This window comes from Cetorhinus maximus, chromosome 26 (genome assembly GCF_964194155.1).
Source record: "Cetorhinus maximus chromosome 26, sCetMax3.hap1.1, whole genome shotgun sequence".
Lineage (NCBI taxonomy): Eukaryota > Metazoa > Chordata > Chondrichthyes > Lamniformes > Cetorhinidae > Cetorhinus > Cetorhinus maximus.
The window spans coordinates 34,156,996-34,169,900 of record NC_135904.1 but is presented as its reverse complement, the minus strand read 5'-3'; the positions used below and the strand labels follow the sequence as shown (position 1 = coordinate 34,169,900).

The 12,905-nt window shown below is 46.7% G+C and overlaps 2 protein-coding genes across 6 annotated transcripts in view; both read left to right on the top strand.

Annotated features, from left to right (window-relative positions):
• cemip (cell migration inducing hyaluronidase 1) overlaps positions 1-12,905 on the top strand; it is a 246,588-nt gene that overhangs the window by 91,942 nt on the left and 141,741 nt on the right. The window lies entirely within an intron of this gene.
• Positions 1-12,905, top strand: part of LOC144668432 (cell surface hyaluronidase CEMIP2-like) — a 165,473-nt gene that overhangs the window by 135,040 nt on the left and 17,528 nt on the right. For all 4 annotated transcript variants that reach the window (XR_013573498.1, XM_078530477.1, XM_078530476.1 and 1 more), the window contains one exon: positions 11,878-11,979. Coding sequence is in view for 3 of the 4 variants with exons in the window: in XM_078530477.1 (XP_078386603.1) it covers positions 11,878-11,979 (102 nt within the window). In the remaining variant the exon portion in view is untranslated. The remainder of the gene's footprint in view (positions 1-11,877; positions 11,980-12,905) is intronic.

The window sequence follows — 12,905 nt, the reverse complement described above, 5'->3', positions numbered from 1 at the left end:
GTGCGTTCCTGACCTCAGAACGCATGATTCAGGCTGTTGAAACAGACACTGCTAGTTGATCAGAGAGCCTTTATTGACAGCACCTTAGTTCTCATACACAGTGACGAACAGTAAGTGGTCCAATGCCCAGTGAATATCGAAGTGAAAGACATTGAGGTTAAAGAGGAATATTGGAATGAATGGTGATATTCAAAACAACATCACAAAATTATTAGAGGCGATGGAAGTGTAAATTTGATAACCCCTCACTCCCTGAAGGGCCTCGACACTGAGATGAGGAGAAATTTCTTCACCCAGAGAGTGGTGAGCCTGTGGAATTTGTTACCACAGAAAGTAGTTGAGACCAAAACGTTGTATGCTTTCAAGAAGGAGTTAGATATAGCTCTTGGGGTGAAAAGGATCAAAGGGTATGGGGAGAAAGCGGGAGCAGGCTATTGAGTTGGATGATCAGCCATGATCGTAATGAATGGCGGAGCAGGCTCAAAGGGCCGAATGGCCTACTCCTGCTCCTAGTTTCTATGCTTCCAAGACTTAAAGAGAGAGCAAATCAGAGATAAGGCTCCAATACTGGTTCCTGGATCCTCTGACCCCGGCTGCTCACAGCAAACCTATGAAATTGGTGAATTTATCTTATTTGGTTGCAACGTGGGTTAATTTGAAATTCCTTAACAATTGTATCAACAATTGTACAGTGCTTTTGCAATTCCAAGTATGGCATAACTAGAAATTAATGACCTTTCTGCAAATGTGTTTTTTTTAAATTCATTTATGGAATGTGGGCGTCGCTGGCTGGGCCAGCATTTATTGCCCATCCTTAATTGCCCTGGAGAAGGTGGTGGTGAGCTGCCTTCTTGAACCGCTACAGTCCCTGTGGTGTGGGTACACCCACAGTGATGTTAGGGAGGGAGTTCCAGGATTTTGACCCAGCAACTGTGAAGGAACGACGATATATTTCCAAGTCAGAATGACTAATTGTAGCATTATGTCATCATAATTATAGTTTGACATGATGAGAATATCTTTAGCTGACCAGTTTTTGGATCACAAAGCTGTTGATAAATGCGGGACTTATTTACGAATGATGGTAAAACATTGTGACAGCTGTTGTACATGATTTAAATATCAGAGCCTTGGTCAGAAAAATTGAACAAATTGCTTTGGTTATGTTAAACCAACTCGATTTCCTAAACCTTATCTGTATTGCTGTCCACATTTACTTTCCTTCCTGAGTCACGATGTTTGAGTCACGCAGCACTCTGAAACTAAGAAACTTTTGTCAAAATTTTGCCATCACACTTTGGGCGGGATTGCCTGTGCCCGCTGGCATCGGGCGTGTTCGGCGGCATGAGCAGACAACATGGCGAGAAGCCCAAAAATCGGTTTGCGATCATCCACTCAGCCCATCGTTGGCGGGTAGTGTTCTCCGCCATCGGACGTTGGGGATCTCATTGCAATACATCAGCATATCATTATAAGGCCAGCCCACCAAACCCCTCCCACCACCTCCCGCCCTTGCTGGATTGTCCATCCACGTCCGGCGGGAAAACACGCCGGTGCAGAACACGTCTTGACAAGTGCGACCGTGGGAATAACTGCCAAGGTTTTACTCCCATCGCGGGCATCCGAGGAGCAGAAGATGCTGGAGCCCAACAGCAAAGGGATCCTGGAGGAATGTCCATGGCGTGCTGGGTGGATTCTCATGGTCGTGGCTCCACCGTGAAGCAGCTCACGGAAGTTGGAAAGTCACCATCGATGCTCACGACGGTTGTGGGGGGTGGAAGAGGAAGGTCTAGGATTGACTGGGAGAGGAAGAGATGCCGGGGTAGGGCGAGTTTGGGAGTGGGAGAATGAAGGTGTCGGTGGGGTGAGGTTGGGAGTGGGGGAAAGAAGGTGGCAGAGGGGGTGAGGTTGGGGGGGGAGCAAATGAAGGTGTCGGGGGGGAGGTTGGGAGTAGGGGAGGGAGTACAGGGGGAGGAGGGGGTAATGGGGGAGAATATTGCAACTGGGGAGATAGGTATAAAGGGGGTGGAAGGTGTAAGGGAAGGAGTTCGGAGGGGGAAGGTGGGTGGAGAGGGTAGGGAGTATAGAGGGTGGAAGGAGTGCGGAGAGGGGAGGGAGTCCGGAGAGAGGAAGGATTGCGGAGAGGGGAGGGAGTCCGGGGGGCGGGGGGAGGAGTGCAGCGAGGGAAGGGGGTAAGGGTAGAGGAAGAAGCATGGGTGGAGGAAGAAGTAACGCTGGAGGAAGAATTGAGTCAGGAGGAAGAGGTAAGGCTGGAGGAAGGAGTTGGGAGAGGGGAAGGACTAAAGGAGGCAGAAGATGAAAGGGTGCCTGAGGAAGTCAGGAAGGGGGAGGGACTAAGTGGGGGACAGTCCGGGGTGTGGGAGGGCTGAGGAGGGGAGGAGGGGTTCCGGAGGGAAGGTATTCTGGGATGGCGGGAAGGGATTCCGGCGGTCGTGGGGAAGGGTGTAGAGGAGGGTTGTCCAGGTGAACATGCAAGGTAGGGTTCTGATGAGCCCATGGCTGCCTCCTGGGGAGCAAACTGAGGGTGGTCGTGGTATGAGGGAATGGTGAGAATGACTGAGGTCAGAGTGAGGAGGTCGGGTGGGAGGGTGAGGGTTCAATGGTAGCTGTAGAAGGGACTCGGAGGCAGACACGGAGCCTGGGGGTGGGAAAGAGGAGGTCGGGGAGGCGAGTGTGGATGGGGGTAGGATTTTCAGGAAGGAAGGGAATGTGCACCTGAACATCCCCAAAGGAAAAGGGTTGTGGCTGGTAGGTCAGGGAGGTGGAAGTTGATGCCAGGGGGATCAACTGTAATTGGGGAAAGGAAATGGGTGATTGGGGGAGGGGAAAAGATGGGTGAGTTGACGAAAAAGTGAATCCAGACCATACTGTCCAAATCGAAAGTGAAACGAGAGTCGTGGTGGGTGAGATCAGGTGCTGCATGGGAGTGTGATCAGTGGGTGGGCGGAGATGCAGCTCAGATGGACAACTGAAAGTGAACCCCAGCAGGCAGCGTTCAAAATGCTCAGGACATTGAGGTGAGTGTGATATGTGAAGGATCCGTGTGTGTGGGAGAGAGCTTGCACGAGGCTCCAAAAGACCCTGCCACACACTCACTCCTCCCTCCAGAATCACACGTTGGCCTGTTACTCCGTCTGTGGTGACAGAGGGCAAGGTTGAGGGGATCACAGGCAAAGGGGACTCGGAGGGAGAGGACAGCCTCTGAGGTTTCTGAGTGGATGACCCAGGGGTGTACAGCTGCTGTTCCTCCCCACTTCAGGTGCCCGAGAGCCCTGGCCTGACTCCTTGAGGGGAAGGAGCACCTGGAGGGATGTCGAGATGCCCTGCTTCCCCCTCACTTTGCCACTGCAGGAACTCACCCACAGCTCCTGTGATGGAGTGCAGGTCAGTGCACATCTCCGCATTCTGCTGGACCAGGGTCTCCATGGCGTCTGCCATCCTCCTCATGGAGACCTCCATAGACGCACATGTGGGCACCATTCATCAGTGAGCAGGGGGACGTGCTGCTCATGAGCCACTCTGTTGAGGGCTTCCAACAGCTCTGTGTGATGTTCCCACGCCTTCTGCTGACTCTCTAGGATGAGTTGGAAGGCCAAATCCAGAGGCTTGTCATTAGACTCAGATTGCACAGATATCTGATCCCCAGCAGACCTCTGAGTGCCAGGGAGCTCACATGAATCTGCCTCCTGCTGCTGTGGACGTGTCCATGCGGTGACCACCAGATTGTGAACCCGAGCCTGCTCTAGATCTAGGTCACTCCGAGGTGTGTGTCTCTGCGCTGGTGGAGGGTGTGGGTAAGCGCTGTGACGGGTCTTCCAGGCTGCTTATTTCCAGCTCTTCAAAGGAGGAGTTGTCTACTTGGCTAGAGGTGAGGACGTGGATGGAGCTGAGGGACTGACTGGCTGAGGGTGTCGGTCGCTTGGCAGAGCTCCCTGTGAACCAAAGTAGAGATAAGTAGTGCATGGCAGCAGAGTCAAAAACAGGAGAGAGAGAACTTACGGTTGTGTTGAGAGAGGGATGATGTGGTACAGGATCCTCAGGTGGGTGTTCGCCACCGACCTCACCATCACCGCAGGCACTGTCCACGTCCTCACCAGTCAGCGCAATGACACGCTCCTCAAAGTGAGTGAGGGGCCTAATGTGGGCCACCCCACCCCCGGTCTGGGACCTCTCCCTGCTGATGTGAGCCAGCTTCTCCTGCATGAAAACAGATGGAGAGAGTGTGAGCAGGACACATGGCACTGTGTGGAATGTTTGTGTGGTGAGCGGAGCCATGGACAGGATGAAGACAGGCGCTCGAGAGGATATGAGGCTGATGGAGATGTGAGGGTGTGTGTGAGAGTTAGTGATGTTGTCCCTTGAGGTGTGAGATCCCTGTGGATGTGTGATGGGTTTGTGAGTGTGAGAGTTGAGAGTGATGAGAAGAGTGAATTACCCTGGTGGAATGGATGAGGCCATTCACCCTGTAATGGCACTGGGTGGCTGTCCACTTTTGTAGGGCACTGGCGCTGACCACCGCTGCCACTACCTCCCATGCTGGATTGATGATGCCACTGCCCCTCCTGCAGCCAGAGCGTGGGTAGAGGACATCACGATGGGGCTCCACGGCATCCAAAAGGCGCTCGAGGGACACCTCACTACACCTGGGGGCTGCAGCCTTTTTGCCTTTCAGGGCCACCCTGTCTCCATACAGCAGCCGTGGGCTGGAAGCGCTGAGAGGTGTGCGTGCGGCCGGACTTTCATTGTGGCGCCTGGCGTGATGAAGCAGCGAGGTGATGGTGTGGCGGGCGAGTCAGAGCCTGCCCACCATGGAAACGGCATACTTCCTGCGAATGCATAATTAACGTGGCGTGTTGGGGCAAGAAGGCATGTAAACCCGCCATTGCAGCCGGCGGGTATAACATTCACAATCTTAATGTGTTCCCATTTACCTATTACACCCTTTAAGCAGGGGTTGGGGGGATGCCGTTTAGTTGGCTAGATAGTTCAGAATAATGTCAGCAGCGTGGGTTCAATTCCTGATCGGGCTGAGGTGGACTCGGGACCTGCTTCCTCGCCCTGACCCTGAGAGTGGGAGGCAATGGCAAACCACCACTGCCTAAAAACCGCCAAGAAAACGGTTCAGGATGAAGCATCAGCGGACAATGAGCCAAGGAGCTGCCTTTGCACAGAGCTCTCATGGGGTGAGACATCCTTCATGTTTTCACGACAAGAGGCTGAGCTCAACAGCCTCAGCTTTCACTGGGAATCCCCACCGCCCACCCCAGAACAGGTTTTGAAAGAGTTTAGAGCCACACCTTTGCATGCTGAGCATGTACAATTTGTGGATTTACCTGGAATGCGTGAGTGGCTTTCTGACTTCAGTGAAGAATCTGTCCTCTCATCCTGTGAGGATTCATGAGCTTTGTTTCTTTTTTGGAAAAGACTTTGAAACAAACGGGAAGTTAAATTCTCAAAGCTGTTTTGCAGGCAGGTTCCACATTTAAAATACCTGCACCTGCCTTTCGGAGTTGCTGGCCAATAAACAGCACAGTCCACGGGACCTTCCAGTTCTAACCAGATCCCCTCGCTCACTTCTTTCCGCAGCACATTGATGACTTTATCGGTGTCTTTTGCTGATCTTGATCCAAACTGGGAAATAGCTTCACATTCCCACCTCTCCTTCACCCTCACACCGCCCACCCCCAACTCTTCCCTTCACTTCCTCGACTTCCCCATCTCCATTTTTGGGGATAAGCTGTTAACTAATGTTCACTATAATTGATTCACTTCCTCCCACTCTGCCTCCTTTGCACTTCCCCCAGTCTTTGGAAACCACATCCTCAAACCTGCAGGACAGTATTTAATGGAGGAGGTGGGGGTCTTGCCCGTGTTGCCATAATTCGGGATGGCCCAGCGAATTACGTTCGAATCGGGCAATGAACCAGGCAGTGGCAGAGCTTCCTTAGGATCAAGGACCCTGAGGGTGGAATTCCCACCCTCTGAGAGCTGCCAGCCAATCGGAGGCTGGCAGCCATGCATTGCTCAGCAGCTGGGGGAATGGTGGCAGCTGCTGACGCTGTACCCAGCCAAGGCCCAGGATCGTCGAGGGACACAGGCCATGGGTGAGTGATGCCTGGATGGGAGTCGCAAGAGTACGGGTAGTGGATGAGGAGGGGAGTTATCAGTAAGGGCGGGGCCAGGATGCTCTCAGTGGGCTACCCCATCTTCCCAACGCTGGGTCCCTCAATCAGGTACTGGGTACCTTTGAACTAGGGACCCCCTCCCCCACCCCCACCCCCTCCCCCACCTCCCCCCCCCCACCCCCTCCCCCTCCCCCTCGCCCCGAATCCCTCCAGCAACCCGATCAGCTTTGTTTTTCAAGCTTCTCACATGGTGAGTCACCTGCCCACCACTGGGTGAATACCAGTGGTGGTGGGAGGTGGCCGTTAAATGGGCAATTTATGGCAGCAGGTCAGGAAGGTTCTCCACAAACCTTCCTGCCCCAGAATGAAGTGGAGCAGAGGTGGTGAGGTTATCACCCACCAGCCTACTGCCCAATTAAATGCCCCCCCATTAATAGTTTGTTAATTATAGTGTTTATATTGTTAAGATACACAGGTGAAGGGCATTGTTTAATTCAGTTATTTGAGCACATATAAATAAGGGACAGCTGGGAATCTGGGTGTGCAAGGAGAGCTATGAGACTGAACAAAGTCAATAAACTCTCTTGGTAAAGAATAGTTCTGTGTCTCAGTTTTGACTTCACTAACTGTTTTGGATTCTGTTAACATTGGTAGCAGAGGATGGTGAAGATTGGATACTAAGACTGATTTGCAGACAGATGGTTGTAATTGAAGTTACTTTGGAGAGGAATGGCTAAAACTAAGTGTAAAGTATGATTTCCCAATGTTGCTCTGTGAAGCTGAACCTTATAACCAATGGAAGAATAAAGTGGATATATGGACATGGGTTACATTCTTAAAGAAAAAGCAAGATATGGACTTGGCACTTTCCCTTCCCACTGGGAGCAGGGTCAGGTGCAAACTATTTTTGGAGCTCGAGACTCATCAATTGGGCATTGAGGAAGATTTGGATGAACTCAAAATTTATGGACAAAATTTATAAGAAGGGTGATCTGTTAAATGCATATGAGGCATAGTCAGATTCTGATAAATTTAGAAGGATAGACAGTTATTCCATAGAAGAATATAATCATGGAACTCAACAGGTTACATAACAGATTGCAGAAATTCTATTTGGAGATCCCTAATTCAGTGCTTGCTTTCAAACTGTTGGATTGTGCTAAAGTATCGACCATGAATAGGGTCCTGGACTGGAACCGGGTTCTCCGAATGAGATACGCTTTTGGAACAGATGTCTGAAGCTTTAAAAAATCTTCTTTCGTTTCCTGCCGCTTTTATGGCTCCAGCGGAACATTCAGCAGTAACACAAAAGATGGAGAATTCACTGCTGGCAGCATTTCGAGACCGTTTAGATATGGGGCACAAGCATCGATACGAAAGAAGAACCACCATCAAAAGACATGAGGATAGAGACCCTTTTGGTAGCTCCAACAGACGACAGGAATTGGGTAACTACGGTTGGAGAATGAACCCCAGGGATAACCGAGGAACAATAAACAGATGCTTCAGACGTGACTCGAAATATCATTACTTAACAATAACGGAACAGAAGAATAGGGTTTTTGAAATGGCAGATGACATGAAGATTCGGAAGGGGAAGATGACAATACTGATCAGTCAGAAGGAATTGTACTGATCACCAGAAGCTTTAGTCCGGTAATGGGTGTTCTGGTTGTGGACTCATTCAGTTGTGCTGTGTTAGACAGTGGGTGCACATCCACGGTTTGTGGAATGGACTGGTTGAAGTGTTACCTGGATTCTCTAAATCGTGAAGACAGAAGTAAGGTTAAGGAATATGAAAGTTCTACTTACTTCAGGCTCGTGGGTGATAACACATTAAAGTCATTAAAGATTCCGTGTGAAATAGCTGTGGTTAACCATTTTATCAGCGCTAAGATATAGTATGCAGTGAAATACCCTTACTGTTCAGTAAGCCGTCTATGAAAAAGGCTCAAATGCAATTAGATATGGAATACAATAAGGCAGTTGTTTTTGGGAAATCTGTAGATTTACAGTTTACACATTTGGGACATTATTGTATCCCCTTAACGTGACCTAACATTTCAAATCACCCTGTTAAAGAAGTGTTAATGACACCAGGGGGTAGGAGTTTAAGGGAAAAAAGCAAATTGTTTCAAAACTATATTGGCAGTTTGCCCATCCACCTTGTCATAGGTTAAAAATTCTACTAAAGGATGCAGAGGTAATGGATGATGAATACACTAAACTTATAGAAGAGACCAGTGAGAAATGCAATATATATTAAAAAAATATAGAAGGACACCATCACGGCTAGGAGTGAGTCTCCTATTAGCAATGGACTTGAAGGTATGGGCTAAGGAGAGAAACGGTTTTCTGTTACATTTCATAGACATGGCACCCAGGTTCAGTCTGTCAACAGTAATGTACAGTAAACACACAAAAGTAATTGTGGACAGGTAATGGAAAAATGGATAGGAACTGGACTGGGAGCTAAGTTCCTGACAATGGGGGTGGCGGGGGGGATGAATTTTCCAATGATGAATTTAGAAGTGTGTGTGAAAATATGAACATCATAGTGAAGAACACAGCAGTGGAAAGTTCTTTTAGTAATGGGGATTGTGAAATAAATCACGCTGTAATTGATAAGATGCTTCACAGAACCTTAGCTGACCAACTGAGCTCTAACTGGACATCTGCCCTGGCGTGGGCAGTCCATGCAAATAATTCACTTCAAATGGTTGGAGGCTGCAGTCCCTACCAATTAGTTTATGGGAGAAATCCAAAAATACCGTTGGTGACGTGGGATCATCCCCTGGCCTTGGAAAGGACTTTGATCAGTTCAATTTTTTCTGAGCACTTTAATGCCCTGCATGCAGGGAGAAGGGCATTTATCGAGGCAGAAGTTTCAGCTAAAAGCCGACCCAGCAATGTTCTATTGGTATCACAAAGAGAAACTAGCCGGCATCTTTATGATGCATGTTGATGATTTTCTGTGGGGAGGTTCTGCAGAATTTGAGCAACGGGGGAATGGTTAAAATAAAGAAGGAATTTAAGGTTGGAAATCCGGCTTCGTGGGCCTTTAAATATATAGGATTAGACAATCAGCAGAATAAGGGATTGACCTTGAATCAACTGTCTTATTTGTAAAATGTCAATCGCATCCTAATAACTTGGGACAGGTCCTTACAAAAAGTCGATCCTGCAACCAAGGAAGAAATAAACCAATGAAGATGTTTGATTGGACAGTTGAACTGGTTGTGCTCTCAGACTAAATCTAATGTTGACGTATTGAACCTGAGTACAATGGCGAAACATACCACTGTTAAGGAAGTTCTGAGATGTTACAGACAGAGGAGGGAGGCAAAACTGAACTCCTTTATTTTCTCATCCTTTTAAGGCGGTGGGGGGGTTGGAACAGGTGAAGCTGGATAGAAGGCCAGCGATAGGTGGAGGCAAAGGCGAGATTACAAAAGATGTCAGAAACAGAAGGTCAAAGGGGCATTAATGGTGGCGGTACTGGCTGAAGGAGGTGCTAATGGTGACATTAAGAGTAGAAAGCAGAATGAGATGATGGCCGGACCAGGGTAAGCACTCTGGAAAGAACAACATGAGCAAGTGGCCCTAGTGGGGGTGGAGTAGGGGGAGGGGACGGGTGGTGGGAAAAATAATCGAAAATAGGCCAAAAGCTGGGGATTAAACAATGAATAAAAATGGAAATATTATTTTAAAATAATAATAATAAGTGGAAAAAATAAATAAAAATTTTAAAAAACACATGAATATTGAAAAAAGGGAATCAAAAAGAGTGAGGATGGAGGAGAGAGTTCATGGTCTGAAGTTGTTGAACTCAATGTTAAGTCTGGAAGGCTGTAAAGTGCATAATCAGAAGATGAGGTGCTGTTCCTCCAGTTTGTGTTGAGCTTCACTGGAACATTGCACAAGGCCAAGGACAGACATGAGAGCATGAGAGCAGCGAGATGGTGTTGGTATACAGAGACTTGGTCTGATCAGCAGGCACTGGCAGGAATCTTGCAGAGAAACAGTCTCCAAGGAGGCTTAGACTGATGCAAGGTGTTAGTCAGCCTGGAGTCCTGCTTTGATGCTTGCAGGCCGGAGTTTAAACAGCAGACTGAGTTGCGAGTCTAGAATTGTAATATTAAAACTTTCCAAAGGCCAGAAGCTTACGATGTTGCTTTTTAATAGGTCAGTTGCAGGCTAACAAGCAGTTGCTATGCCTCTGGTCAAAATCCATTGTTCGCTTTAGGAGATAGATGTTGGCTTTTAACACCTCTGCAGGTATAATGAGTTTTGATGGCTCTCCCTTTGTTATAGGACCAGGCTGGGGAGACAGATCATCTGCTGGTCCCTGGTTTTGTTGATTGTAACGTGTCCTCATAATGAGAGGTGTGAGATTCCACGAAGATGCGGGTTGAGCTTTTGTCCTGTAACTGCTGTTGGAAATTTCTAAAAACTGTAGCAAACTTGTGAATCATATAACCTGTAGCAGCCATCTTTTGGTTCAGCAATGTCCACTTTTTAAATAAGCAAAAAGGTAAGGTTTGATTTAAACAGTTTATGATCTCTTTCGTGTCTTAGGCACATGACAGAAAGCAAATAAAACAGCTCGGAAATTAAATTCAGAGAAATGCACACTCAAGTTTCCAGTCTTGGGTGATCCAGAAGGTATGAAGTTAGTCATTTTTAGCAATGCTTCATATGCCAATCTCCCAGATGGATAATCTAAATGAGCAGAGTTTATCATATTCTTGATAGCAAAGAATAGCAAATGTTGTCCATTGGTCTAGGAAGTGAAGAAAATAAAAACCTTAGTTAAAAATACCTTAGCTACAGAAACACTGGCTCTCGTCGAAATGATAGATATGGGATTTTACTTGTCAAACATTTTGAGGGAAATCCTATACAAGGGGCATTCTGTGAAAAGTTTGCCTATTGAATGTTATGTGGGCAACCATACTTTATGGGATGATGTATATTCAACCAAGAGTGTGACTGAGAAAAGATTAAGGATTGACCTTGCTAACATAAAAGAAATGTGAGAGAGAAAACAGATCTCCAAGATAAAATGGGTTGGCACAAGTCACCAGTTATTGGACTGTTTTACAAAAAGGAATACTTGCTTGAAGAAATTGTTGGAATTCTTAGAGGAGGGATGTCTTGTATGAGTTATACGAAATGTGGGGAAAAAATTCTTTTTTTTAAACTTTTTGTGTTATAAACTTTATTATTTAAAGAAAGAAAGGGGAATCTGTCAATAGTATGCTAATTTTATTATTTATATTGTTAAGATACACAGGTGAAGGGTGCGGTTAATAAAGTACTTTGAGCACATATAAATAGTAGACAGCTAGGACACTGAGTGTTAGAGGAGAGTATGAGACTGAATAAAGTCAATAAACTCTCTCAGTAAGGAGAAGCTCTATGTCTTGGTTTTGACTTCACAAACTAGCTTGCATTCAGTTGACATTCCCTCCACAAAACTTGCATTGAGGGAGGGGATTAAATTCCGCTATTATAACAAATATCAAAAACCACTGCATAATAGACCTTATCCTCTAGATGACTATGGGCAGCATTACAGGAGATGCCCGAGCATCCTGAGAAAAGTAAAAGTTTTGAGTTTAGTTGATGTTGCCTATGAAATGTGCCAGAAATCATTATACATGAGCCTCTGCAGTTCCCGGTTTGCTTTGGATTCAATGGTATTTAATAAATCTCTTTTGTATCCCAGGTTGCTATCACAAGTGATCCACACAGATTGTACATCAGAATCCAGATACAGTCACAAAGTAGAGGAGACGTACAAAATGAACATAAATTGTCTTTCATTAAGGTAACAGCAGTAAGTTGGTTAATGTTAAATTTGACTGTTTCTTCTGATTAGAACTTTAAGGGACAATCCTCTTGAATTTCATTTAATTATTTCGTCAAAGCATTTTGGTACAGAATTAAGCACATCAATGTAAGTAAAGGGCTGTTTTTGTTTTTTAATCTGAATTCATGTAATATCGTGGAAACCACTCATTAATAACCAAATGATGCTCAACAGGATCTAGGATTCGACAACAATCCACATTTTGGGATAAGGGGAAGGAACGATGAGGGTATGTTAGTCTGGTGGTTAGGGTATTAGATTGGCTTGTGCGTTTGAATCCCATCAGGGACATCTGGGGAGCTGAGGTTAATACATCCAGTAATTGGCGGGCTGATTCGAGGATAGGCAACCTGCCACACAGACTGGGCCCACCCTGTGTGATTGACTCATAATGCCCTCAAGGCAACAAGGGATGGGCAATTAACGCTACCTTGCCACCATTGTCCACATCTCAAGAACAAATAAAGGCAAAAGTTTGGGGGACTGCTATTTCATTTGTGCAAATTAATAACAGATATGAGCTCTGAAACCTCTGCAGAATTCTCCTGGAAAGCTGGGGAACTGCTGCAGAAATTCGAGCCATGATTACAAACCTAGACGTTTGAGCACACACATTTATTTATAAGTAATCTGTTGACAATGACAAGTGCTAGAATTAATCATTTACTGATTGTGTTCTCTTGCATTTTTTGGATGAGATGTTAAACTGAATCCCCATCTGCTCTCTCACATGGATGTAATGGGTCCAGTGGCTCTATTTTGATGCAGAGCAGGGGAGTTGATGCCAGTGCCCTGGCCCATACTTACCCCTCAACTGACGTCATTAAAAATGGACGAGCTGATCATTTATTTCACTTCTGTTTGTGGGATCTTGCTGTGTGTAC